This window comes from Rhamphochromis sp. 'chilingali' (assembly GCF_963969265.1).
Source record: "Rhamphochromis sp. 'chilingali' genome assembly, chromosome: 9".
NCBI classification, from domain to species: Eukaryota; Metazoa; Chordata; class Actinopteri; order Cichliformes; family Cichlidae; genus Rhamphochromis; species Rhamphochromis sp. 'chilingali'.
In genome coordinates this window covers 12,525,151-12,552,346 of record NC_137936.1, presented here as the reverse complement: position 1 = coordinate 12,552,346, position 27,196 = coordinate 12,525,151, and the positions used below count along the sequence as shown (strand labels likewise).

General features: G+C 40.5%; 2 protein-coding genes across 5 annotated transcripts in view; both read left to right on the top strand.

Annotated features, from left to right (window-relative positions):
• Positions 1 to 726: 726 nt before the first annotated feature.
• Positions 727 to 12,853, top strand: wdr1 (WD repeat domain 1). Its single transcript, XM_080891500.1, has 15 exons — positions 727 to 873; positions 2,380 to 2,501; positions 3,023 to 3,113; positions 5,573 to 5,720; positions 6,073 to 6,253; positions 7,280 to 7,357; positions 7,444 to 7,524; positions 7,947 to 8,180; positions 8,815 to 8,904; positions 9,457 to 9,611; positions 9,842 to 9,929; positions 10,082 to 10,192; positions 10,323 to 10,496; positions 10,646 to 10,790; positions 11,972 to 12,853. Exons 1-15 carry the CDS (start codon positions 858 to 860, stop codon positions 12,076 to 12,078), a joined length of 1,821 nt encoding a protein of 606 aa, XP_080747626.1. The 5' UTR covers positions 727 to 857; the 3' UTR covers positions 12,079 to 12,853.
• An 11,963-nt stretch (positions 12,854 to 24,816) lies between these two features.
• Positions 24,817 to 27,196, top strand: part of slc2a9l2 (solute carrier family 2 member 9, like 2) — a 95,663-nt gene continuing 93,283 nt past the window's right edge. For 2 of the 4 annotated variants that reach the window (XM_080891062.1, XM_080891060.1), the window contains exons 1-2: positions 24,850 to 24,939; positions 26,491 to 26,628. The gene's annotated coding sequence lies outside the window, so the exon portion shown is untranslated. Of the gene's footprint in view, positions 24,940 to 26,490; positions 26,629 to 27,196 lie in introns of all 4 variants that reach the window. The other 2 variants (XM_080891063.1, XM_080891061.1) reach the window with 1 other exon arrangement.

The following is a 27,196-nucleotide window of genomic DNA, read 5'->3' as shown; positions in this document are numbered from 1 at the left end:
CAATGGTCATGAGAATTTGCACAATTATGATTATGGAACTGACCTCCCAGCCTGCAGAGGTCCACACTCTCAAATGGACCCATCATAAATAGGTCAGGGGATTCCCAGTCCTATTCCAAGCAAGTGAGTGCCTACACTCATGCAAATAATAAGCACAGGCTTATAACATCACCACTATGGAATTACAGATAAGGGACAGGTTACAAGTGACTGTAGATAGATTTTCTTCATTTACCTTTCCGGGCAATTCATTTGGTTACTCATGCTATCACAAATCCACGGCGCCCAAAGGAGTGCGTCTCAGACAGCGAGCTTTACCACCCTGAGTCAGGCCTCTCAGGCAATCAAATGATTGCGCAAAACTCACCTCCTTATTTTAGTTTTAACTCTATTTCTAGATGACACATTCATCTAGAAATAGATTCCTGGATTATATATATTTACTAACAGGGTAACATTCTTTGAGGAATTAGAAATGTTGTTTCTATATGTTTATCTTTTTAAAAATTAAAAAAGACTCTGTGACCTGGCTGTAGCACATGATATGCCTCAAAATGAGGCAAACCTGGCCATTTTGATTAGTGAAGCTTTGGAATGGCTTTAGTTTGGCCCTGGAACCTGAGAGACCATATTTAGGTAAAATTTATCCCCAAAGCTCGAGCGCACGGTTACTGGCTGACAGCCTCAGCGTGGTATCTGAGTTTACTATATATGGGCAAAGCCAGGCAGAGCGAGAGCTGCACCCGCTTCCGTGTTTGTGTATCAGGGAGGGTAGTGCAAAGCCACGGGCGCTTTTCTGTCTTTACTGTTTCGTTCATCTGGAAGAGAAAAGCCAAGCCAGAGGCAGCGGAGAAAAAATGCCGTATGAACTGAGTAAGTCTGTCTCATTTCTGTGTCAGCAGCAGGGCGGGAAAAACAGGAACAAGGCTCTTACTTCGCGTGACACTAGTCGGCAGATCTGCTAGTCATCCAGGTAGCAGCTAGCTAGCCTCGCCCATAGCTGCGTAATTTTGACACTTCACCCCACACAAGAAAGACCAAAAAAAGCTTCGCTCATGCAACGATTCTGGCAGGTGTAGTACACACCTGTGTTTGGATAGCTCGGAGTGTTGTGCAGATGTTTTGGCACTCAGTGCAGCCGCTTCATGCCACAGGCAGTGGCTTTTTAGTTAGCTAGGTTGCTAGCCTCAGTCAGGAAATAGTTGTGCTCCCATTGCTTTGTTATGACATGTCCACACAGAGGCTGTCTGCCAGTGAAGCACCGAGGAAGTACTGAAGTACACATTTGTCGCTGGTCGAATGTCCTAACATATTTAACGCTACATTTTTTTTTCTCATTGAATCAGTCGGAAATATAAATGGCGAAAACATGGCAGTGATTTATTTATTTATTTTTGGTCTTTCAAGGCACATTCAAGTTACAACCGTGTAGTTACTGCATAAGGCAGGATTGACTCGTGATGTATTCAAAAACCATTATGAGCAAGCAAAAGTGTGCTAGTGCATTTTGACCTGAGTGTATATCTCGTTTAGTTTATTACAATGGTATGTAAAAATTATGGCAAGCAAAGTGTTGGTAAATTTATAATATAACTATAATAAAACATTTTAAATACTAATATTTGAAATTGCTGTATAATTTGTGCAATTATATAAAAATCGGTACACTTATTATAATAATAATAATAATAATAATAATAATAATAATAATAATAATAATAATAATAATAATAAAAAAAAAAAAAAAAACAAGACTCATCAACATAAACCTTACTAAATGGATACTCTGTACTTAAAAAATGTGTAACTAAACAAAAGCAAATACTTCAATTACAAGCAGTTACTTGTATTTTTTTTTTTTTCTTTAGTAATTTACAAAGTAGAAAATTCACCCATGTAATGATCAGCAACAAATCCAGACTTGTCTTTTACTGGTTTTCTAACATAGTTGGCGTCAAAAATGATGGCCCAAATTTTGAGGAAGTGCACCGAAGAACTTAATCTAGTTATGTTTTATTTTTGTTACTCCTTAAAGGTTGAAGTGTAAAACGCTTTGCGTTCAGGGAATTTAATAAGGAGGGTGAAACTGCTTGGTAGAACAATAGGAATAGACTTGGCCGTGTGCTCAAAGTGTCTGTGATAATCAGTAAGGTACCTGAAACCAGCTCCACTTTAAGTCCTATGGATGACTAATGAACGACTAGTTGATATAGAACACTTCTGTTAATAATAAAATCTGCTATCTGAAATGGCAGATTTTATTCCCAGCAGATAAAGGATATGCAGTGAAACACTTTTTCTATTTATGTTTAACCCTGTCTGCAGTGCATTAATTGATGTTTTCCACATCTTTGATTTTATTATTTTCACTTTTTTCAGAACGTGTGTTTGCCAGTCTCCCACAGATGGAGAGGGGAGTTGCAAAAGTGATCGGTGGTGATCCCAAAGGCAACAACTTCCTCTACACCAATGGGAAATGTGTCATCATCAGGAACATTGAAGTAATTTAAAAAAAAAAAAAGTCTTAAAGTTGTATCAACATGATGCTGATTATTTTATTCATTTGTATTTACAAATCTACTGGCTATGACAGAATCTACTGAATGAGAGTAATGACCACATAAAATGTACAGCATCAAAAGCTAGCAGCCACATCAAAGACAGCATTTCACTCTACTAGTGGGTGGTTTTGTTTGTTGCCCTCCTGCTACACCCAGTATTTTTGGGCGTGTTCAGTATTGTGCCCTTGATATTCTCTGAAATCTGAGTTGCATGCTGGCACAATTACTGTTAGCATAATGCTGTCAGTTAGCACCTAATCTAGAAGTAGCTCAGGAAAGGATTTCAGCTTGTGGTTTACCAGTGTTTACCAAAATTTATTTTTTCTTTGCCAACACTAATTGTTGATTAGATGTTTGGGTTTAAGTGACCAATTGGAAAAATGCTCATCATTTATTTGCAATTTCTGAGCTAATCTAGCTAATCTTTCCATTTGTGTTTTTTTTTTTTCGTTTTTTTTAAGAACCCAGCTATTGCAGACATTTACACTGAGCATGCCCATCAAGTTACTGTTGCGAAGTATGCACCCAGTGGATTCTACATTGCATCTGGAGGTAAAAGAGAAAAATACATTTGAACATTTGCAAGAAAGAGTTTGTAAACCTACTGGAATTTACTGATTTTTATCTAAAACATAATTAGGGATGAACACCATTAGAGTAAACAAAAAACAAACTGCTGTGCTTCTGACACTCAGTAACCACTCGCAGTGCATGCAGAAAAAAACTGGACTCCTTCTGCCGACTCGGGGCTTGGACCATTTTTGCAAACAAGCTCAATTTTTGTCTTTTTGGCATCAAAATGTTATCCCAGTAGTGTTACTGAACATCTACAGTGGGGCAAAAAAGTATTTAGTCAGCCACCGATTGTGCAAGTTCCCCCACCTAAAATGATGACAGAGGTCAGTAATTTGCACCAGAGGTACACTTCAACTGTGAGAGACAGAATGTGAAAAAAAAAATCCATGAATCCACATGGTAGGATTTGTAAAGAATTTATTCGTAAATCAGGGTGGAAAATAAGTATTTGGTCAATAACAAAAATACAACTCAATACTTTGTAACATAACCTTTGTTGGCAATAACAGAGGTCAAACGTTTACTATAGGTCTTTACCAGGTTTGCACACACAGTAGCTGGTATTTTGGCCCATTCCTCCATGCAGATCTTCTCGAGAGCAGTGATGTTTTGGGGCTGTCGCCGAGCAACACGGACTTTCAACTCCCGCCACAGATTTTCTATGGGGTTGAGGTCTGCAGACTGGCTAGGCCACTCCAGGACTTTCAAATGCTTCTTACGGAGCCACTCCTTTGTTGCCCGGGCGGTGTGTTTTGGATCATTGTCATGTTGGAAGACCCAGCCTCGTTTCATCTTCAAAGTTCTCACTGATGGAAGGAGGTTTTGGCTCAAAATCTCACGATACATGGCCCCATTCATTCTGTCCTTAACACGGATCAGTCGTCCTGTCCCCTTGGCAGAAAAACAGCCCCATAGCATGATGTTTCCACCCCCATGCTTCACAGTAGGTATGGTGTTCTTGGGATGCAACTCAGTATTCTTCTTCCTCCAAACACGACGAGTTGAGTTTATACCAAAAAGTTCTACTTTGGTTTCATCTGACCACATGACGTTCTCCCAATCCTCTGCTGTATCATCCATGTGCTCTCTGGCAAACTTCAGACGGGCCTGGACATGCACTGGCTTCAGCAGCGGAACACGTCTGGCACTGCGGGATTTGATTCCCTGCCGTTGTAGTGTGTTACTGATGGTGACCTTTGTTACTTTGGTCCCAGCTCTCTGCAGGTCATTCACCAGGTCCCCCCCGTGTGGTTCTGGGATCTTTGCTCACCGTTCTCATGATCATTTTGACCCCACGGGATGAGATCTTGCGTGGAGCCCCAGATCGAGGGAGATTATCAGTGGTCTTGTATGTCTTCCATTTTCTGATGATTGCTCCCACAGTTGATTTTTTTCACACCAAGCTGCTTGCCTATTGTAGATTCACTCTTCCCAGTCTGGTGCAGGTCTACAATACTTTTCCTGGTGTCCTTCGAAAGCTCTTTGGTCTTGGCCATGGCGGAGTTTGGAGTCTGACTGTTTGAGGCTGTGGACAGGTGTCTTTTATACAGATGATGAGTTCAAACAGGTGCCATTCATACAGGTAACGAGTGGGGGACAGAAAAGCTTCTTACAGAAGACGTTACAGGTCTGTGAGAGCCAGAGATTTTCCTTGTTTGAGGTGACCAAATACTTATTTTCCACCCTGATTTACGAATAAATTCTTTACAAATCCTACCATGTGGATTCATGGATTCTTTTTTCACATTCTGTCTCTCACAGTTGAAGTGTACCTCTGGTGCAAATTACTGACCTCTGTCATCATTTTAAGTGGGGGAACTTGCACAATCGGTGGCTGACTAAATACTTTTTTGCCCCACTGTAAGCTTTGTGTGGTTTGTTGTTTCTTGTAATGGTGTTCTGCCCTTGCCCTTGGGTTCTTTTACACTTTATTGAATGAATATTGTAGTCTTTCTAGAATCTTCACTTCCAACAGTCTAGCAACAATCCTGATATCCTGTCAAACTGCAGATTGTGCATATCTCCTCTAATTTCATGCACTTTTGTAATGCTCCTTGCTAAGTTCCTATGAAAATTGCTGTTACGGCACAATGCACGTGAACCAGTTTTTCCTAGGAAGAGTAGATTGTGATTTGTGGACATTTAGGGACAAGGCTTTAACTGAAATATCTGAGTCCAAGTAGGTTTTGATGATGTTAATTGACTTTTATTTACTTTTTCCAGCTTGCATTGTGAGTTATTACTTAAGAAGTTGTGCTAAATTAAAACATGTTTTTAAATGGATTTGTCAGATTTTGTGTAGAATTTGGACCATAATGAAGGTCAAGTCACATTTTATCAGTAGCCACTGCAAAAATCCTGGTAAAACTGTGTATTCTCATAGTTGCCACAATAATGTGACTGCTATGTAATCATGTTGCTTTTATATCCGTTAGATGCATCAGGAAAGATCCGTATCTGGGACACCACCCAGAAGGAACACATGCTCAAGTATGAGTACACCCCGATTTCAGGGAAGGTGAAGGACATTGCATGGACCGAGGACAGCAAGAGGCTTGCTGTTGTTGGGGACGGACGAGAGAAGTGAGTGTCAGGATTTTTTTCTTTTTTTTCTTTTTCTTTTTTATTTTGGCGCTACACTGGCTACAAATTGATTCGTAGTTTAAAATCAACCATGGTAACTGTCTCATGAGAAACTTCTCTTACAGCGTTCACACTGATTTATTCCCACGTGGCACAAACTCACTGTTTGCTTTAGATATCAAGGTGATATGTTTGTGCACTTGCAGGACCAATGTTATTTATTTATTGTTTTTATTATAAAAAGAACTGTTTGCATCACTATTGTGCAGGAAATCGAAACCTTCTAGCACGTATCTTTCTTCCTCTAATTCAAACCTGGATCAACTGTATCGGTGTTCACTTGTCATTGTAGGTTTGGGGCAGTGTTCCTGTGGGACTCTGGCTCATCAGTGGGAGAGGTTTCTGGCCACTCAAAATTAATTAACAGTGTAGACATAAGGCAGAAGCGCCCTTACCGCCTTGCCACTGCCAGTGACGACACCTGTGCCTCCTTCTTTGAGGGACCTCCCTTCAAGTTCAAGTTCACATTACGGGTGAGTTGCATTTGTTGGCAATTTGAGGAGCTTTAGTAAAGAGGTGTTTGTTCCAGAGTGATTAGAGCTAAGCTGGATTGTTTGTTTTTTCTTTTTTTTTTTCTTGGCTGTTGTTTTGCTGGACAAGTCTTAGAGAAAAGATGATCTGCTGACATGTGCTGGATTAAAGTGGTCAGAACAGCCAATGGCTAAATGTTGTCTTTGACATGCACTGGTAACAAAGCATTGCAGCTTTCCAACTTTCTCTGGCTTTAATATCTGTTGGCCATCTCAAATCTGCCACACTCTGTTGGGTTTTGACAATGTGGCCTTGTTTGCCTGTTTCCATATTACATAATCCACATCCCCATAAATTCTTCGAGAGTGTGAGCTGCTTCCTACAACCAGGCACAAAGTGTACTGCAGACTAATTTATTTGAAGTTAATATAAAATCCAGTTGGTCAAGGTACATAAAACGGTGGATATATTTGTTAAATTTTAAAGTAAATTACACCTTGTATTCCCTTTAAGAATTGCATTATTGGCTTATTAGTGGGGTGTTATTAAATTAAAACAAACAAGAATTGTAATCACAGCTATTGATCCCATGTCTTTGCTCTCCACATGAACCTTGTGCTATTTGTGTCATAGGTCAATTTAAATTCTCAAATTTGCCTATAACACATGCTTAAAGGAAAATCAAGGAAACATTTGTTTTCTTTAAGCCTGCATACTGGTCGGTCATGATGGTCTCAATTGAGGAAGGACTGAGTTTCTGTCGGTCATGAAGATGACTAAGCAGTCTTTTCTTTTTTTTTTCTTTTTTTTTTTTTTTTTAAATTTATTTATTTTTTGCTTCTTCCTTCCTCACTTGTTTGAGACTATGTTAAATCTACACTATGACTATTGAAAATACTGGATCTACTTTCAATGTTTGGTTTCCATTTATGCACAAGACCAAATATTATGTGTCAAAATCAAACACTCATTTGATCCATAAAGCTAACTTCTATGTTGATTTCTTTTTAATTTTTTTCCACCCAAAGGACCACAGCCAGTTCGTCAACTGCATTCGTTTCTCTCCAGATGGAAGTCGGTTTGTTACAGCGGGTGCTGATGGTCAGGTAAGTGTCCGTTATCATGTGAAACTTAAAATTAAAATGACTTTAAGCAAAATGTATACCTAATTGTTTTTATTAAATATCCACAGATTTTCATCTATGATGGAACAACTGGTGAACGTGTTGGCTCCCTTGGTGGAGAGAAGGCTCACAAAGGAGGAATCTATGCTGTAAGTCTTTTTTAGGTTAAAAACCAAACTCCAGTGAATAATATGGATAGGTACATTAACAGTCTGCCTTGTTTAAAGGATCAATCCTAGTGTTTTACCTCTTTGCTACAGTGTTAACTTACAGTCACTTTGTTAAATGAATGGCTTTTGTTGTTCCGGAGAGCCAACTATAATCAGATTTGGCAGTCTGCCTAGAGGAATTATGTGCCAATAGGAATTATGCATGCTATAAACCCTTCTGTCCTCGAGTTACTAATCTTTTCTCATTTTTCTTTGATTTCTTTTCCACGTAGTGTTGGTGTGTTTTCTTCTATTGTTTAATGCCCATTCATAGGTTGCACAAACGGTGCTTACAAAATTTCTGTCTTTGCTCACATGCATTCTGACATACTACGTTTCTGGGGTTTTTTTTTCGCCCACAGGTCAGCTGGAGCCCTGACAGCTCTCAACTGATCTCTGCCTCAGGGGACAAGACCGTGAAGCTCTGGGATGTCGGTGCAACCACGGCTGTCACCACCTTCAACCTGGGCTCCGACGTGACAGACCAGCAGCTGGGGTGCCTGTGGCAGAAAGACCACCTCCTCAGCATCTCCTTGTCAGGATACATCAACTACTTGGACAAGAACAACCCCAACCGGCCCATACGCACAATCAAGGTCAGCCCCAAGAATTAAAGGATGCTATTTCTGGATAGAATCACTGATTTGATAATGATAATAATGGCAGTTTTGTTAGTTTTTTTTTAACTGTGTTTGAGCTTCTGAAATACAATGGAAATTAAAGTGTCATAGTAGAAACATTTTCTACAGTGTTTGAAAACCAAACTTGGCATCTGTTAAATGTAAATCGCCATCAATATTTGCATAGCGATGGTTCAAACTGCATGCCTAAGAGTGCAAATGCACACTGCAGATCCTGCTTTACTGAGTTGCTTGTTTTCATACAAATTTTTTTTGTTTTCAAATGGGAAGATTAGTTTTTAGTGATGAAAGAGCAGTGTGCTCAACATTTACACGTGGAGGGTGTCTGTGTGAGGAGGCTAGAAGTGTCTTGTGACACATCTTCCTGATGTATCCATCATACACTTGTGGTGTTCAGTAGGTAAGACAGGAAAATAAGTCATTACATAAACTTCTCACAGAAGCATCTAAATATGCACTGTGGCTATTACAAAGATGAATGTTTTCAGTTCTCTGTGCTGTCTTTCATTTGTGTGGGGATGCAATACTGTAGTGTTAATGTCTTGTGTACCTTTCCATATATTCAAATGTGTGCTTATTCTTTCTACAGGGTCATACCAAGTCCATCCAGTGTGTTACTGTTCACAAAAATGAAGGGCGGCCGTACATCTACTCGGGGAGTCACGACGGACACATAAATATCCTTTCAACACTTACTGATTGTCGCTAATGACTGTAAAGGTTACTCAGTGGGACATGCGTAGGCGTCCTGTCCTGCATGTAAGCTCAATCTTGCCCAATTGTTTTCAATATAAAAGAGGTTTGATGTTTTTCTGTTTAACACAAGGTCATTACACACTTGTAGTGATAATGTAACATGCCCTTTTTTCATTCATCAAATTTAATTAATTTCTATCAATGTAGATTTGATTCACATTGTGCAGGAGCTGAGTTTTAATCAAAATTTAAAAATCAAAATGTTAAAAATTTGAGCTTTTTAAATTGAACAATTACATTTTTACAACCTGAAGCAGCAGAACTTTCTAATAGTTTGCTTAAAAAAAGCCATAAATAAAAAATATGGCCCATCTACCACTATTGAATAACTCTTTAGAGAGCTTTGTTATTTGAATAGTGACGCAAGTTACAAAACAACTTTTCAGTTTTGTTTTTTGCAGGCATTTCTCAGACTTTCATATTTGCATAGAATAACTGCAGACATAGATAACGTTCCTTAACGTATCCCTCACATTACTGGGATGCAGAAACTGGAGAGAACGACTGCTTCTCAGGAAAAGGTCACAGCAACCAGGTTAGCAAGATCGTGACTGATGACGCTAATGAGTTGGTGACTTGTAGCATGGATGATACACTGCGCTACACCAGCATCAGCAAGAAGGAGTACAGGTGAGGGGCCATGATGTGGCTTTATGAATAAGCCATTTTATTAATCATTTTACATTTGGTCTATTAAACAGAAGTTTGTCCTTGATAAGGTGAAGGACAGGGTTGAAGGCTAAAAGTACCTTTTTTTTTTTTTTTTAAATGCATGCTTACAGTTCAATTGTTCATAGTAGGAAGAGGGTTGTTGTTCTTCTTCCTCTCCTCACATAAATAACCTCTTTGTTGGTTTCTAGTGCCTCTGATGTGGTGAAGATGGATTTCCAGCCTAAAAGTGTGTCCGTAGGGGCAGGTGGGCTGTCATTGGCTGTGTGCATTGGGCAGGTAATGTCTTTGCTTCAGTCATTACTGCTTGCATAAATCAGATCCAGTCATTCTTGCACTTGCAAGGTTGGTGATTTTTTTTTTTTTTTTTTTTTTGTTTTTTTTTTTGTTTGGGGAATAATGACTGCATTGTTATTCATGGCTCTTTGTAGATTGTCCTTGTGAAGGATAAGAAGAAAGTCTTCACATTGGACAATCTTGGCTATGAAGCAGAGGTTGGAGCTTTGCATCCTGGCGGCACCACTGCTGCAGTGGGCGGAGCAGTAAGTGGACACAGATAATCTCACCACATGTTTACATTCGTTCAATGTTTGTTGGTTCCATGTAATAAAAACACTATAGCTATCACAGAAAAGCTTGGTTGGACTCTGGATTCATTTTCTTTCTTCTTAGGATGGAAAAGTTCATCTGTACTCAGTTCAGGGCAACACTCTGAAAGATGAGGGGAAAGCTCTTGAGGTCAAAGGGCCCATTACAGATATGGCCTATTCGAATGATGGCGCCTATCTGGCTGCCATTGATGACAAGAAGGTTATCACGGTCTTTAACGTGGCAGACGGCTATTCGGTAAATATTTGCCTTTCTTAATGATCCTGTCTTCTGTTTGCTGCCTGTTACGTGGGTTTTGTTTTTTTTTTTTTTTTTTTTTTTTTTTAAATACTAATTACTGTTTTATGGTTGCCTTTTTTTTTTTTTTTTTTTTTTTTCCCCATCAGGTTAAAAATGAGTTTTATGGACACCATGCCAAACCTGTGACTTTGGCCTGGTCACCTGATAACGAGCACTTTGCGACTGGTGGGATGGACATGCTGGTCTACGTCTGGACAGTTAGCGATCCAGACCAGCGGCTCAAAATCCCAGGTCTGTCTCGCAAGCAATCCACACTCAACACATCTAAGCGTGTTTTTAAAAAAGACTAGGAGTAACTATAGCTAAGCTAAATTTATACATTTACTGTTGGCTCATTTCACGGAACCATGAAGAAACTGCATCTGATTACAGTTCAGCTGAACAAACCTGCATAGTTTTCAAAACCGTCAAAAACGATTACAGCTGTGGTCTGATTTTTACGCCGGGCACAGCAAAAGCTGTTAGAAAACCAAATTCTGTTAAGTAACCCCAAAACAACTTTCCTGGGAACTGTCAGAGGAAATTTTATTCTCGAAAATATTTCGCTGTTGAATAAGTGATTTCTACATGTATACGTTCTTCAGATAAATGAATGGTTTGAGTGGCTTCTGTCACATTTTCTGCAAACTCTACTTTCTGTGTGTTACTGTAGTAATCGGTGTTTAAATCAGACGCATAGCACATTGATCAATGATCTGTTGTAATCAGTCACAGTGATGGAAAATGCCTGTCACATTTGGAGATTAAAACTGAAAAATATCCATCAAAAAAGACAAACTACTTGTCAGAATATACAGACACTTCATTTTCTTTATGGTAGCTTTCATGATGATTATCAACAAACTGCTTGTGCCTTTTTGGTGTCTTTACTTCTTATACGTTGAGACAATACAGACTTTAAAAAAAAAAGTGCATGTCCTGCATAACCAGTGAAAATGTGTGATGAGGAGAAGGAATAAAAATGCTGTGCAGTCCCACAAAGAGACATCTGGTCATCGTAGATAGCATTGACTCTGAACTGGATCTGCAATTAGGGTTTGAATCTGGATGCAGTTACACAGTGGGACTGTTACCATTATTTTTCTTATTTTCAATAAGGAATAAGCTTTTTAATATTAAATGTTTACTGAGCAATCATTGAAAAGAGGGTAAAAATAAATTAAATGGTCCTAAACTGTTACAAAGTTTATAAACTCAGTTTGTTGAATCTGCTTCTTAAAATTTAGGAGCAAAACCAGGCTTGATTTCTTAAAGAGTTGTAACTCACATCTCAGTCAGTATGGGATGTTAAACAAACTAAACTTTTATTAAACCCAGGTTCTTTTAGTTGAAGATGGCTTTTTTTTTTTTTTTTTTTTTTTTTTTTTTTTTTTTTTTTTTTTTTTAAAATTGCTGTGATGTCTTTGTTGCAGACGCTCACCGATTGCACCACGTTAGCGGCCTGGCTTGGATAGATGCTCACACTCTGGTCACCACCTCCCACGACGCCAGTGTCAAGCAGTGGACTATTACATACTGAGCTTCAAGCAGACAAACATCCACATCTCCAGGGACAAGGACTACTGTTGAATTTAATTCTTTTTTTCCCTTTTCTTTTTTCTCTTCTGTATTTTCCTTGTCTAAAAAGTGTTCAATGCTGTCTATAAACACCAAACTTGTAAATGATTTTGAGCAGTAAAAAAGGTACCACATGTGATCTGTTTAATGCAAATAACCTCAGCTTACAGAGAGGAAACGTGTAACAATGTGTGCTTTTACAGCACTTTAAGCATGATGGACCCAAAAAAATATTAATGAGCTCATCATTCCATGGGTATAAACTGTGGTTGGGGTCAATGCTTTCTGGCTTAAAGGAAGAACCATAATTTTTTTTTTTTTTTTTTTTTCCTTCTCTTAAATTGAACAAAAGTATGTTGGAAACAAAACCCGTTGGTTACATTCCTGAAATTAGCTGTAACTGGTTCCAACTGCAACTGCCTGTCAGTCTTTATTTTCAAAGTTTTAAGGTGGGTGAGTCTTTGCCTTTTGGCTTTGTCCTAGGTTTCATACTTTGTGGTTCACATTTCTTCTTGTTGGACTGGGGAGCAATAATAGGAACTGAGAGAAGTATGTGTACAATCAAGATGCTGCCTGTTTAGTTGAAGGTCCTGTGTTGTTGCTGTGCGTTTGGGCTCTCATTGCTTGTCTCATAATTTTTTTATTTTTTTTTCTATGTCTTTATGCATCCACTTACAAAGTGGAACAGACTCATGATTATTATTATTATTGTTAATAATAATAAAACTTTTTATGCATGTTTCTTGTCACGCAGTAATCCTTTTAAACACCTGGAGTTGTAGACTGAACTGAGAATTTTCAGCACAGCTTCATGGCGAACATGAATAGATTGAACTGTAGAGGTTTACTAAGAGGGGCCTCCTGAGTGACCGGAGCCGATGAACTTCTTTAAAGGGTGTTTATGATTCAAATAATTTCCAGTCTCTTTTTTTTCTTTTTTCATAAATATAACAAAGCAGAGGTGATTGAAATGTTTCCTAACGTATTTTCTCTCTGGTCTGTAGTACCATTTGCACATCCCTATCATTTTACATAATTTATTCAGCTGTTTGATTAAAAAGTCCTCTTTAGTATAATAGAAGCTGATGGTACTTGCCTAGAGGTCCTCATGGCATCAATAAAAGCACATTATTATTATTATAGCAATAGTTAGAACAGATTTTTGTTTAATGTGCAATGGATTATTTAATTTAAAAAAAATAAAGTAAAAAAAGATAATGCCAGGCAAATTCTAGCTCCCTGAAAACTGTTTATTGAGCCATAGCACAAACAACTGAAAGGATGTGCTTTTACTTTGTAATAGTCAAAGCTTGTAAAATCAAGTTAAACTGATGGATATCTTCCAATTTACACACAGCATAACTTCAGGGAGCTGGCACTTGAGAAAGCATTGTGCCAAAATCAAAGGAAAAAGTTTAGACTTGAGAAAAAGAATTGATGCTTACAAAGCAGGAAAGCGAAGCATAAACACGGTTATGACAACTGAAGTGAGAAGTATCTTCAAGAAATTGAAAGAGAGCCACACAGTACAGAACAAGCCTGGCAGAAGTAACTGTAAGATATCAAAGACTCTGCGAAGAAAACTAGTGAAAGATGTGTCTAAAGATCCCAGAATAACTGCCAAGACACCAGTGATTGACTTAGACAGGTCAGTATTTGCAGTCTTAAGACAATCACTAGAACTCTGCACAGGAATGGACTGTGACGTTGCAGGCTAAGAAAAATTGCACTTTTGCAGAAGAACTGTGGGGATGCTTCAGTGTGTCTGAAACTGGGAATCTTGTCAAGATGGAAGGAATCATGAAAGCAGAAGCATATGTGAAATATTTGAAAGAAAACCCTCAAGTAGTCAGCAGCAAAACTGAGTGAGTGTATGCTTTGTCTTCCATCAAAACCTTAAACATATATCGCTTCTGGTAAAGAACTAAAGACCAAAGTAAACTGACATAAATCTGTGTGGTGAACTGAGGAGCAAGGTCCACGTAAGAAGATCATCAAATCTGGAGAAGCTTGAGAGATTTGACAAAGAAGAATGAACTGGGGTTACTCTAGAGGTGTGTTTGAGACATGAAAACAACACCTGACAACAGCAAAAAGGATACACAAATGAAGATTAACATCATTTGGGCTAATAATTTTGACCATTGTAGTTTTAGTGGAATCATTTTGTTTCTGTGCACAAAGTTAAACAATGTAACCATCAAAAATAAAACTAGGATGTTTGGCACTTGGGAAATACTTTGAAAACATGTATAGGTGGGCTAATAATTCTATCCTCATCTGTAAAGTAGGCCCGTGTCTCTCTAGCACATAGGGGTCACAAAAAAGATCTGTCTATTTTCCAAGTTCACAGCGTACTCGCACGGCAAGGTGTCCTTTAGAAAAAGCAGTTGAAGAAAGAAACAGCTTGACTCAAACAGGTTTTGTGTTGGAGTGAGAAGGAGCTCAGCTGGACTTCTTGAAGCAACCTGCTAGAGAAAGGCAAATAAAAAGGCAAGTGAAATACTATACTATGAGATTAAAAACAAGGACAGTCAGGGAAATGTGTTGATTAAAAATGATGTAAAGTGCTGTTGATGTAAAGAGATGTTCAAAGGTCAGCGCTTGTTAAATTGTTATTTTCTTCCAGCAGTAACATTATGTAATGCTATCAGGCCAATGATTGACTGAGTTCCTGTCTGAGCTGTGTTCTTTCTCTTTTCATGTCCAGCTTCAGCAAATTAAGTTACCCAGCAGGCTCTCATGTGATAATGATTACTTTTTAATTATGTGCCTATGGCTACTCTCTGAATCTGCAGGGAAACCCCGGCACTGGACAGAAAGATTCTTAAGAGGGTCTGGTGAGTTTACTCTCTCTTACGCTTGTTTATGTATTTTTTCTTTTTACAAAATGAATGCTGCTGTTATCAGGGGAACGTTTGGGAACTTTCCTGTTTTTTCCCACTTGTGGAAAAATACTTTGTTGACAGTGACATTGTAGTAGTAGCAACAATTTTCTGTCGTAACTATGTGAAGTCAGTGGAGTAGAAAGCACCAGAGAGAATGATCTCAGAGATAAAACAAGGCTAGGACATGAACTTTGTGTTGTTGGCACGATCAACAATCTATCTATCTATACCGTATATGAATAAAAGATCCAGTCCATTTATCTGCTGTTTTTTATTGTAATATGTCCATATCTGTCATTTTTATTGTACATTATTGCAGTATATATATATATATATATATATATATATATATATATATATATATATATATATAAGGGGTGCAACGATACACAAAATTCACGGTTCGGTTCGATACTTTGGTGTCACGGTTCGATATTTTTTCGATACAAAAAAAATGTTCATGCCTTTTTAATTTGTCATTTATTAAAATTATAAATATATATTTTAACTCAAAAGTACAGTTTTTAAATTTAACCCTAACCCTTGTGCGTGTTTTTTATTTTGACAGCGAATGCGCACCTGCGGACCACTTATGTGCAGCCCTGGTTATTTAGCTCATCATATCGCAGCCACAGAAATTCTTTTGTCCATGAAACCATAAAGCTGCACTTTCTTTTTGCCTTATAGTCTGATTTGTCATAACTTTTCCGTTTTGTGGTAAGCTTTTCTTTGGCTGTCACTTCTTCACCCTGACCTGTCTTATTTGGCTCAGCAGAACTGAAATGCTTTTACACATGCACTCACATAAGCTCAGCAATTCTCTGCGCGATCAACCTCTCACATGTTTAAGCTTGCTGCGGGAGATTTCACTTGTCATGTTTGCATAGTAAGCTAACAATTAATAAGACGATGTCAGAGGAATTGGTGCACAAATTATCATCACTCACAGATCAGTGCTGTCGCTCTCTATACTAGGGCTGCCACAAACGATTATTTTGATAGTCGACTAGTCACCGATTATTTATGCGATTAGTCGACTAATCAGATCATCATCATCATCCAAAATAAACAAAAAGTCCTTCAAAAATAAAATGCAGCAACCATCACTGGACGTAAAACTACAGCTTATTGCACCAGCAGCATCTGCTCTTATATAACTATCATTAGCTTACAGCTTTAAGCTTTTAAGGTGCTAACTAAAAATAAAGACAAGATGATAGTTTATTCAATTTTAATGAAATTTGCAGATTGTTTCGGTAAAGTTTAATAAACTCCTTGCTATCTAAAATATAACAGGACACCGGAGTATATTCTCCAGCATCTCACACTTCTGATAATCAGCTGTCTGCTTGACGTTTATTCAGCTGTGTAAAAACTATAACTTTAATCTCAGCCAAACCGATTTACTCAGGAACAAATAAAATACAAAAAAAAAAAAAAAAGCCAAACAACAACATTTTTAATTTATCTAAGTGACTCATATATATTTAACCTGAGTCACGAAAGACGGCGGTGGGTTTGAAAACAATTTGCCGGGAGTCCGGTGTTCTCACGGCGCTAGTGACCTAGCCCCCGGCTAGCTATCGAGCTAGTGGGTAACAGACGTCTCCGAAAACGTCGGAGCGCTTTTGAAAATATGTGGTGTCCTGATAAACTGAGCCGATATTTGAGGTTTACACAGCTACATTCTCGCCTGAAAATATGTTAAACGTTTATTTTGTGACCCAGAAAGAATAATAAGAGTAATATTAAAACTAACTAGCTACCGCCATTGTTGGAAACTAAGATGGGCCGCGCTATGAATTCTGGGACACAGCTGCTTCTTCTTCTTCGGGGTTTAACGGCAGCTGGCATCCTTGTACATGCTGTGCTGCCATCTTCTGTTTCAGTCCGTTATTACACTCTTAAATCCTGCTATTATTCCTGCGTCTTTTGCGATCTTACAAAGCTTCAAACGACACGTCGACTATTAAATCAGTCGTCGACGATTTTGATAGTCGACGTAATCGTGACTAGTCGACAAATCGTGGCAGCCCTACTCTATACACAGTTCGCGCGATTGCAAAGTGAAAGCAAAAAAACAAGCGCAAATTCAAACGCGATTTCAATATGTCACATATTGACAGTGGCTCACCGATGCCAATGACATAATTACCCAGCTACATTTCCGAAAGAATGCAAAAGCATTGACATATATTTTTCCTTCCTACAAAAGCCCGACGGGCAGGGCAGAGATAGATTCTGGTAGCCCGACTGAAAAAATCGCTAGCCCCGGGACGTTGGGCTAGCGATATTGCGAGCCCTGTATCTGATTGAGGAATCACTCATCTTTGGAAAAGAGAGTTTATTACAGAGAAATGTCTCTTTCCAAAATAAAAGCTATACTATCCGCTTCTTCTGGGCTATATTCTCAGCAGCATATTAAACAGCTAAATGACTCGGCTAGCATGCTTGCTTTTTTTTGTCTGCTTCCACTTGTCTTTGCACTAGGATGATGTCAGCGTAAATGTGCAGTCATATTCGTTGTGTTCCCACTAGTGCTTTCAGGTTAATCTCGTTGAAATGACCTTAACGCCACAACACAGCAAATCTCCGTTAACGAGCTACTGCCGATTGCCCCGTGCATGGGGCTAGACGGCCAACACGTCAACGAGCTAACTGCGCTAACACACTAGTTCCCACCCATGTAATTGAGCATTGCATGGCACATCCAACATACTGTTTTACTTTAGTCCATGACTCGCTTACCTTCAGGGTCATACGTCACATGAAAACCAAAATAATTCCAAACGCCAGATCTGAATGAGAGTGGGGGAGGTCCATGTTGTAAGGGGAGCTTAACTTCTGTCTCGCTAGCTTGCCGTGCGCTCTTCCTTCTGACGATGCTGTCTGTGTTGAGTGCTCAGTGAATCTGCGTTCGACTACTCCGCCTAGGCTGCACTGTCGACCCTAGGCGGAGCAGTCGAACGCAGATTCACTGAGCGCTCAACACAGACAGCATCGTCAGAAGGAAAGTTGATAAAATAAATTACAAATTTTGTATTGTTCGATACATATGCGTACCGAACCGAAAGCACTGTATCGAACGGTTCAATATCGATACGAATATCGTTGCACCCCTAAAAAAAACACCCAGCACGCCCCTGCGGGCGGTTTATCCTTCAAGCTCGGGTCCTCTACCAGAGGCCTGGGAGCTTGAGGGTCCTGCGCAGTATCTTAGCTGTTCCCAGGACTGCGCTCTTCTGGACAGAGATCTCCGATGTTGTTCCCGGGATCTGCTGGAGCCACTCGCCTAGCTTGGGAGTCACCGCACCTAGTGCTCCGATTACCACGGGGACCACCGTTACCTTCACCCTCCACATCCTCTCGAGCTCTTCTCTGAGCCCTTGGTATTTCTCCAGCTTCTCGTGTTCCTTCTTCCTGATATTGCTGTCATTCGGAACCGCTACATCAATCACTACGGCCGTCTTCTTCTGTTTGTCTACCACCACTATGTCCGGTTGGTTAGCCACCACCATTTTGTCTGTCTGTATCTGGAAGTCCCACAGGATCTTAGCTCGGTCATTCTCCACCACCCTTGGGGGCATCTCCCATTTTGACCTCGGGACTTCCAGGTTATACTCGGCACAGATGTTCCTGTACACTATGCCGGCCACTTGGTTATGGCGTTCCATGTATGCCTTGCCTGCTAGCATCTTGCACCCTGCTGTTATGTGCTGGATTGTCTCTGGGGCATCTTTACACAGCCTGCACCTGGGGTCTTGCCTGGTGTGATAGACCCCAGCCTCTATGGATCTTGTGCTCAGAGCTTGTTCTTGTGCTGCCATGATTAGTGCCTCTGTGCTGTCTTTCAGTCCAGCTTTGTCCAGCCACTGGTAGGATTTCTGGATATCAGCCACCTCCTCTATCTGCCGGTGGTACATACCGTGCAGGGGCCTGTCCTTCCATGATGGTTCCTCGCAATGGCGTGTCCAGCGGGGTGGCCTGGGGGGGCACAGGCCACCCCCCCAACCAGACTGGCCACCCCAGGTGCCACCCCAAAGGCAAAACAATAAACTTCAATCAAATATCAAATGTCCGATTATGTTTTCACGGTGAAGCTCAGATATCCGAGTGTAAGTGAATGCAGCATCGGCTTCTGCGCTATGTGCATCACGTTTGCAAAGGTAGGAGAGCCAAGCGCGAAAGACGGCACTGCAGGAAACAATTTTTCGGTGAAAGAAAATGAGGACAGAATAAATGTCCCGGTAATTAATATTAAGTTTGTTGAGTTTAGTAAACTTCGGTGAAATTAGAATCCCAAGGAAAAAATAACACTTAAAGAATTATTGCAGCTGTGGAATATTTCAGACAGTATGCTACTGAGGGCAGCTAACATAAGAGTTATGAGTTATAAGATATAATCTAAGTCGTAACATTGCTGTATGGAGCTGCAGATTTGGTTGCAGGTTAACATAGCTGGACTGGCCATTGGGCATACCGGGCATATGCCCGGTGACTTATTTTTTATTTTTTTTGTAATGGCATGAACAATGAGAGGTGGTGGATTGGCCAGATGCAGGTCGATGTGTAAAAATAACTCAGTTGTTTGGTGGTGGCTATGACGGGGCTTCCACAGAGGCCAGCAGGTGGATGAGGGAAGGGGAGGCAGGAGGAGAGCCCCGAGGCAGCCGCCAGTCCGAGTATCAGGTGAACTGAACTTCAGGTAAGTATGACCTGCAGTCTATCTGGGTCAGATATAAACCAAGTTTAGGTGGAGTTTATTTTCATTGTGCTGACTTTTTACTGTCAGTTGCAATAACTCATACTGCGTTCTAGCCAGTTTGACGGAGTTTATATACAGCTGGGTGGGTGCTATGATGTTACTGATAGTGAACTTTATTTTATTCATAAGGTTAGTAGAGTTGCCAACGGCTCCTTAAAAAAAATGGAATGGTCCCTCATTCAGAGAAAATATTACACGTTTCGTATTGAGCTGAGAAGAGACGCAGTTTGTCCCGAACTTTAGCTAGAATGGAAAAAAGACACAAAGCTGGAGTTATTCTGTCGTTATGCGGCACAGCTGCTTCTTCTCCTCTCATTCTCTCCCCCTGCCTCTCCTGTTGCTACTTCAATCATTAAACTGATCAATGATCAGCTGATCGGCTTTTCTCTCTCATTTATTTATCGCTCACTTTGCGCCAGAAAGAGGAAACCAGCAGATGTTGCGCTAAACAACAGCAGCACGTTTAAGCTTGATCAGCTGTTGTTAGAATGTATTTAATATTAATTTCTAGTATCAGCTGATGTTTGCTGGAGCCACCGCTGTAAAGCTGCTGGTCATGATGTCAGTTTGGATATGTGGTGAGAGGGAAACATGAAGATGAAACCAGGAGATGTCCTTACTGAACCATCAGAGCTGAACAGGTGATGGAGAAACAGGTTTACCTTTTAGGTGACATGAATGAGTTGAAGGGAAGTTATGAACGGTTTCTGAGAGACAAATAACACCAGGATCCTTTTCTAAGTAGCTGACAGCTGGTAACTGTGCAGGGGCGGATCTAGGAAAGTTTTGCCAGGGGGGCATGTAGGGCATTAACAGGGAAAGGGGGGCACAAAGAAATACTTTTCTTTCTTATTCTCATTTAAAATATCTCGCTTTTATTAAATAATTATCTAAATCTTACAACCAAAGCTTTTATCTGACGTAAAATGTATAGAAATCATACATATACCAACAAGACTATACATCACTGTCACAACAGGGTTTGTTTTCAGTCAAAGTCTTTATGGCTTTAATACCTGGTGGGCCAATCTGTAGTGAAAATGCCCAATTTTTTTGTCCCAGTCCAGCCCTGCAGGTTATACTGGCAGTGCCACCATGCCAGCTGACTGTATTTCATCATCAGCCAGTGTTGTTCTTTATCAATATTACCAAAGTAAGGCAGCATATAAAGTATTTACTTGCTTTCAGGTTTCATTCAAATGTTAGTCTTTTCATTTGTTTCCCCACTTTTTTCCTGTTTCAAAATCAAACACCAGTTTGTGAGAAGATTATCTTCTTTTTTTAACAGGCAGATAAAGTTTTACATTGGCATCGGCTAATTTGTCAATTGTTTGTTACAAATGTTCGTATTTTAATATTCAAAAATGTTTTTGCCCAAAACATATGTGCACTATATGTCAGTAAAAATACTATGCAAATATTGTTGTCCTTGACTGCTGAGTAAACACTGACAAAGCACTGATTGCATCTCTTGTACTTTATCAACGCAGTATCTAAAAACTTTGCACCGTAGTGGTTAAAATCTCATTCTAATAAGAGTTAAAAGTGCATTTGGTTATTAGGTTTATAGGATTATTGAATTATGGTTAACGGTTGGTAGAATTTTTTTTTAAACATTATCTGCCACCCTTCTCCAAATCTGTGCCCCTACCTGGCCCCCCCAACAAAAATTTTCTAGACACGCCACTGGTTCCTCGTCTCCCTCCTCTTTCTTGGGTTTCTGTTGCCTGAGGTATTCACTGAGCACTCGGTCAGTTGGGGCCATCTTCCCAATGTATTCTTGGATGTTCGTTGTGTCATCCTGGACTGTGGTGCTGACACTCACCAGTCCCCGGCCCCCTTCCTTCCGCTATATATATATATATAAAAACACCCAGCACGCCCCTGCGGGCGGTTTATCCTTCAAGCTCGGGTCCTCTACCAGAGGCCTGGGAGCTTGAGGGTCCTGCGCAGTATCTTAGCTGTTCCCAGGACTGCGCTCTTCTGGACAGAGATCTCCGATGTTGTTCCCGGGATCTGCTGGAGCCACTCGCCTAGCTTGGGAGTCACCGCACCTAGTGCTCCGATTACCACGGGGACCACCGTTACCTTCACCCTCCACATCCTCTCGAGCTCTTCTCTGAGCCCTTGGTATTTCTCCAGCTTCTCGTGTTCCTTCTTCCTGATATTGCTGTCATTCGGAACCGCTACATCGATCACTACGGCCGTCTTCTTCTGTTTGTCTACCACCACTATGTCCGGTTGGTTAGCCACCACCATTTTGTCCCTCTGTATCTGGAAGTCCCACAGGATCTTAGCTCGGTCATTCTCCACCACCCTTGGGGGCATCTCCCATTTTGACCTCGGGACTTCCAGGTTATACTCGGCACAGATGTTCCTGTACACTATGCCGGCCACTTGGTTATGGCGTTCCATGTATGCCTTGCCTGCTAGCATCTTGCACCCTGCTGTTATGTGCTGGATTGTCTCTGGGGCATCTTTACACAGCCTGCACCTGGGGTCTTGCCTGGTGTGATAGACCCCAGCCTCTATGGATCTTGTGCTCAGAGCTTGTTCTTGTGCTGCCATGATTAGTGCCTCTGTGCTGTCTTTCAGTCCAGCTTTGTCCAGCCACTGGTAGGATTTCTGGATATCAGCCACCTCCTCTATCTGCCGGTGGTACATACCGTGCAGGGGCCTGTCCTTCCATGATGGTTCCTCGTCTCCCTCCTCTTTCTTGGGTTTCTGCTGCCTGAGGTATTCACTGAGCACTCGGTCATATATATATATATATATATATATATATATATATATATATATATATATATATATACACTCAACAAAAATATAAACGCAACACCTTTGTTACTGCTCCCATTCCCCATGGGATGGACGTAGAGACCTAAAATTCATTCCAGATACACAATATAACCATCCCTCCCAAACAGTGGTCACAAATCAGTCCAAATGTGTGGTAGTGGGCACATCTGCTATATTGAGATAATCCATCCCACCTCACAGGTGTGCCACATCAGGATGCTGATCTGACATCATGAGTAGTGCACAGGTGTACCTCAGACTGCCCACAACAAAAGGCCACCCTGGAATGTGCAGTTTTGTCTCACAGCAAAATGCCACAGATGCCACAAGCAATGAGGGAGCGTGAAATTGGCATGCTGACAGCAGGAATGTCAACCAGATCTGTCGCCCGTGCATTGAATGTTCATTTCTCAACCATAAGCCGTCTCCACAGGCGTTTCAGAGAATATGGCAGCACATCCAACCGGCCTCACAACCGCAGACCTCGTGTAACCACACCAGCCCAGGACCTCCACATCCAGCAGGTTCACCTCCAAGATCGTCTGAGACCAGCCACCCAGACAGCTGCTGGAACAATTGGTTTGCACAACCAAACAATTTCTGCACAAACTGTCAGAAACCGTCTCAGGGACGCTCAACTGCATGCCCGTCGTCCTCATCGGGGTCTTGACCTGACTCCAGCTCGTCGCCGTAACAGACTTGTGTGGGCAAATGCTCACATTCGATGGCGTCTGGCACGTTGGAGAGGTGTGCGCTTCACGGATGAATCATGGTTCACATTGTTCAGGGCAGATGGCAGCTGAGAATGTCCCAGTTCTTGCATGGCCAGCATACTCACCGGACATGTCACCCATTGAGCATGTTCGGGATGTGCTTGACCGGCGTATACGACAGCGTGTACCAGTTCCCACGAATATCCAACAACCTCGCACAGCCATTGAAGTGGAGTGGACCAACATTCCACAGGCCACAATTGACAATCTGATAGACTCCATGCGACGATGTGTTGCACTGCATGAGGCAAATGGTGGTCACACCAGATACTGACCGGTTCTGGGTCCCCAGACCCCCAATAGCGCAAAAAACTGCACATTCCAGGGTGGCCTTTTGTTGTGGGCAGTCTGAGGTACACCTGTGCACTACTCATGATGTCAGATCAGCATCCTGATTTGGCACACCTGTGAGGTGGGATGGATTATCTCAATATAGCAGATGTGCCCACTACCACACATTTGGACTGATTTGTGACCACTGTTTGGGAGGGATGGTTATATTGTGTATCTGGAATGAATTTTAGGTCTCTACGTCCATCCCATGGGGAATGGGAGCAGTAACAAAGGTGTTGCGTTTATATTTTTGTTGAGTGTATATATATATATATATACTTTGACTGACCACATTTTAACCCCAGTGTGTAACATGCAATATATAAAATACACAAGGCATCCTAGGTTCAATATTTTTGTTGTAAAAATAAAAATTCAAGTATGAATTCAGAGGTTTGACGCGCACGGTCTATGGATTTTTCCCCTCCTGAAAGGTCCACACACACCCCAGGCAATCTAATACTTGTGTTACCTAGACTCCCGAGCTGAGAAAAGCGCTCCCAAAGGGGGTGTTCAGCTTACAAGCCCGAGTTTCATTACTCAGCAGTATCTTTTTTCCCCACGGCAGCTATTGACCCAAATGTTTCTTTAGGACAGTTTTCAAAGCAAAAAAAAATAAAAAAAGAAGAAAGAGTTGTTGCTTAATCCTTCAGCCATGTGCTGCTGCTGTAGAGCCTGTACTTTGCAGTTTTGGTAAAAAAAAAATCCCAAAAAAAATCACGTGTTTGCATTATAAATAGTAGTCACAAGCTGTTTAAAAATGTAATTACTGTGAGGTTGAGGGCGAATAAAGAAGCCATTGAAAAAACCAGTGAAAAAGAAGCCAGTGAAAAAGAAGCCATTGAAAAAGCTGCATGAGGAGGTTTTTTTTGGGGGGGGGATTAAACACCAAGTTGTTGTGCTCTATAAAACTGCAGCATGTCATGGTTCTTTCTGCCTGCAAAATCAGTTTTTTCTTTTTGGCATTGGAATATTGTTGTTCCTGTTTTTGATAGCACATTAGCCTCCGACATGTCTCTGTGGAATACTTTCATCTGAATGTTCACTTTGGATTATTGTGTCCGTGAATGGTTTGCTCCTCATTCTCACACGAGTTCTAGGAATGTGGCCGAACAATGTGGTGTGTGGTTAAACCGGATGACCACACTTCATTGTTCTTATATTTCGAGAGTCAAGCTCTTATCAGCATGGTATTTGCACATTTGTGAGTTCAGGCCTTGCATTTCCAGCGCCTGGATGGGATGTACTATATACCAAATTTCATGGTGAGTTCCAGGATCTTTATGTTGTCTGACTGCAGTGTTTCCATGCATGAAATGAAGGAGGTTTATGTTCCTTGTCCCCAAACATAATAGATGGTACTTAAATGGTTTCACTGAATTGCAGCGTGTTCCGGGTTTGAATCTCCTGGTTCTCATTTGTTTGGACTTTGTTTGACTTCAGCTTCTCCCGGTGTGCGTTTCCTGTAGTTGCTCCACAGTCCAAAGACATGTAAGCGTCACTAGCTGTAGGTATGGATGCGGACCCTGGGACCTAGGGCTATGGAAGGAAGAGGAGAAGTCTCTTTGTTTTTATAGAATCATTACCTTTATGTCAAAAAACAAAATTATTTCTCCTAATTGTGACCTCATATTCTTATAGTTATGACCTAGTGTATCAGAACTTTTTGTTTCATCAGGAGAGCTCGTAACAGCGATTTCGTGTCTTGTAATTATGACTTTCTGTTGCATAATATTGAAATCCTTATTTGACTTGAATGTACTATGTGACAAATAAGAGACACAATATAGTCATGCTTTTACAATGCCTTTTTAGTATTATCACTTTATAATCTTTATAAGTAGATTCTGAATATGAATATACTAGGGGGTTAGGGTTAATACAATGAGTATTAAAAAAAGAGTTTGCAAGAAGTCAGATGTAGCTCTGGGTCCTTAGAAGAGATCAAATAAACCAGATTAAACTCAAGCGGTAATGCCAACTAGGATAACAATGTAACATAACTAACCAACTACTTAATAGACCCAAATCTAAAGTACCCAAAACTGACCTAGAAAAGCAAGAGACACAGGGGAGCTAGCAAATTATCTAATAAACGAGAAAACCCCCCAATTGGTTCACTAGTGATTTGAATGCTGAATAAAAATATAAAATAGCCAGTGCACCTGCTATCCCACAGCGTACAGGAGTTGGGCGCATTTTACCGACTGTGTCCGATTTGAATGCAGAGAAGTGAACTTAGTGATCAAAGACCTGAATTTCACTGCTTTGAACTTTGAACTTCTAAGTGTCAAACATGTGGATGCAGTTGGAAGTCAGACTTTAAACACCTGTAATCACATCTATGAGTGATGCCACCAGTTCCTGGAGTACACCTGTGCTTCACTGGAGCAAAATGAAAAATGAAGCTGCTTGTGCCACGATACAGTTTTGCAGTGTTTTACGCGGTTGTCGAATTTACTGTAGAATATAATGTTGGCGGTATGTTTGTGCATTTGTTGTGTATTTCACAGCCCTTGTTCTTCCCCATAAATTCTTTATTTAAAATCGATTCATACTGTAGAGCAGCTTGCTGGTTAATACACCTTTTAAGGAAGAAAAAGGTGTTTCATCTAAACCCCCACCCCCTTTTTTGAGGAAGAGTTATTTCTGTAAGTTAATCAAGTGTAATAAATTGTTATCACCATCCTCATGAAACTGTTCATGCTCTTATTAAGACAGGACAGTAGAGAGATCAGTCATTGCCGTCTGTGTGTCTCAGTTATGCAGTAATACCAGCTTATACACATGCAGCGTATTTGTTCTTTTATCTGCAGTGTGGCTGATCTCAGATATGGAGAGGGAGGGAAGAACTCAAGGTTAATCATTTCTCAGTTCTGTTATCACAGTTCTGTCTGGGAAATGTTTGGGGAGTATTCTCTTTGTATGCACTGGATACGTTGCCTGAATGCTGGGTAAGTATATGCCCACAGTCATACTTTTTGTTAAAAACTTTGTACCATTTCTGACTTACATGTATCCACGGTGGGCTTTGATATTTTGACTATATTCACAACACCATGGCTTGTGTTGTTTTACCAAACTTTGTTTAACAGAGCTGAACAAGTCCAGTAAAGTTGTCCTTGTCGAGTCATCTTTGCTAGATTGCTACATTGCTGTGTGTTATTGTGCAAAGAAAGTGGCTTACACATGTCCCCTTTTTAGTCACTTTTCTGTTATATATAAGACAGCACAACTTTATTTATTGACAACAGTTGTTTTTTTTATCTGGGTATAGGATGTACCACATACAAAAATCGTGGAGCAAGGTGCATATCTTCGAAAGCCACTTTTCAACACTACATGGGGTCTGGGTTTTATAAGCCGGAGAAAGATTTTGCTTTGATGAGGTGGTGTTTCACCTACAGCACTGCACTAATTGAGAGTTATGGTGTAGAATCTCAGACTAACACCCTAACAGTCACACTGCTAAGGGTCACTATGTGGATATGTTTTTGCTTGTTATCTGCTGGGTGGCTTCCA